The 250-nt window shown below is 46.0% G+C and overlaps 1 protein-coding gene across 1 annotated transcript in view; it reads right to left on the reverse strand.

Annotated features, from left to right (window-relative positions):
• LOC119592468 (stress response protein NST1-like) overlaps positions 1 to 250 on the reverse strand; it is a gene marked incomplete at its 3' end in the record, with an annotated part of 3,298 nt that overhangs the window by 1,350 nt on the left and 1,698 nt on the right. The window contains 1 exon segment of the mRNA XM_037941293.1: positions 53 to 200. Coding sequence (XP_037797221.1) covers positions 53 to 200 — 148 coding nt within the window.

Genomic DNA, 250 nt, shown 5'->3' on the forward strand with positions numbered 1-250 from the left:
ACATTTCCACGACATTATAGCATATCTACACGAGAAAAGAATTAACACGTACTTCAGAATCTGGACTCATCGCCAGCATCCTCTCTTCAATCCCTCGTTTTAATCTTTGTCTGTCCTCCTCGGCTTCCCCCACGGCTCCTGCGGGTTCATCATGCCCCTTTTCCACTATGAGCTCCGACGTGTGGGAGTACAGGTCTCCGCTGGGCGTTGGGATAATTCTTGATTTAATATGATTGTTATTCACTATAGT

Source organism: Penaeus monodon, chromosome 30 (assembly GCF_015228065.2).
Source record: "Penaeus monodon isolate SGIC_2016 chromosome 30, NSTDA_Pmon_1, whole genome shotgun sequence".
Lineage (NCBI taxonomy): Eukaryota > Metazoa > Arthropoda > Malacostraca > Decapoda > Penaeidae > Penaeus > Penaeus monodon.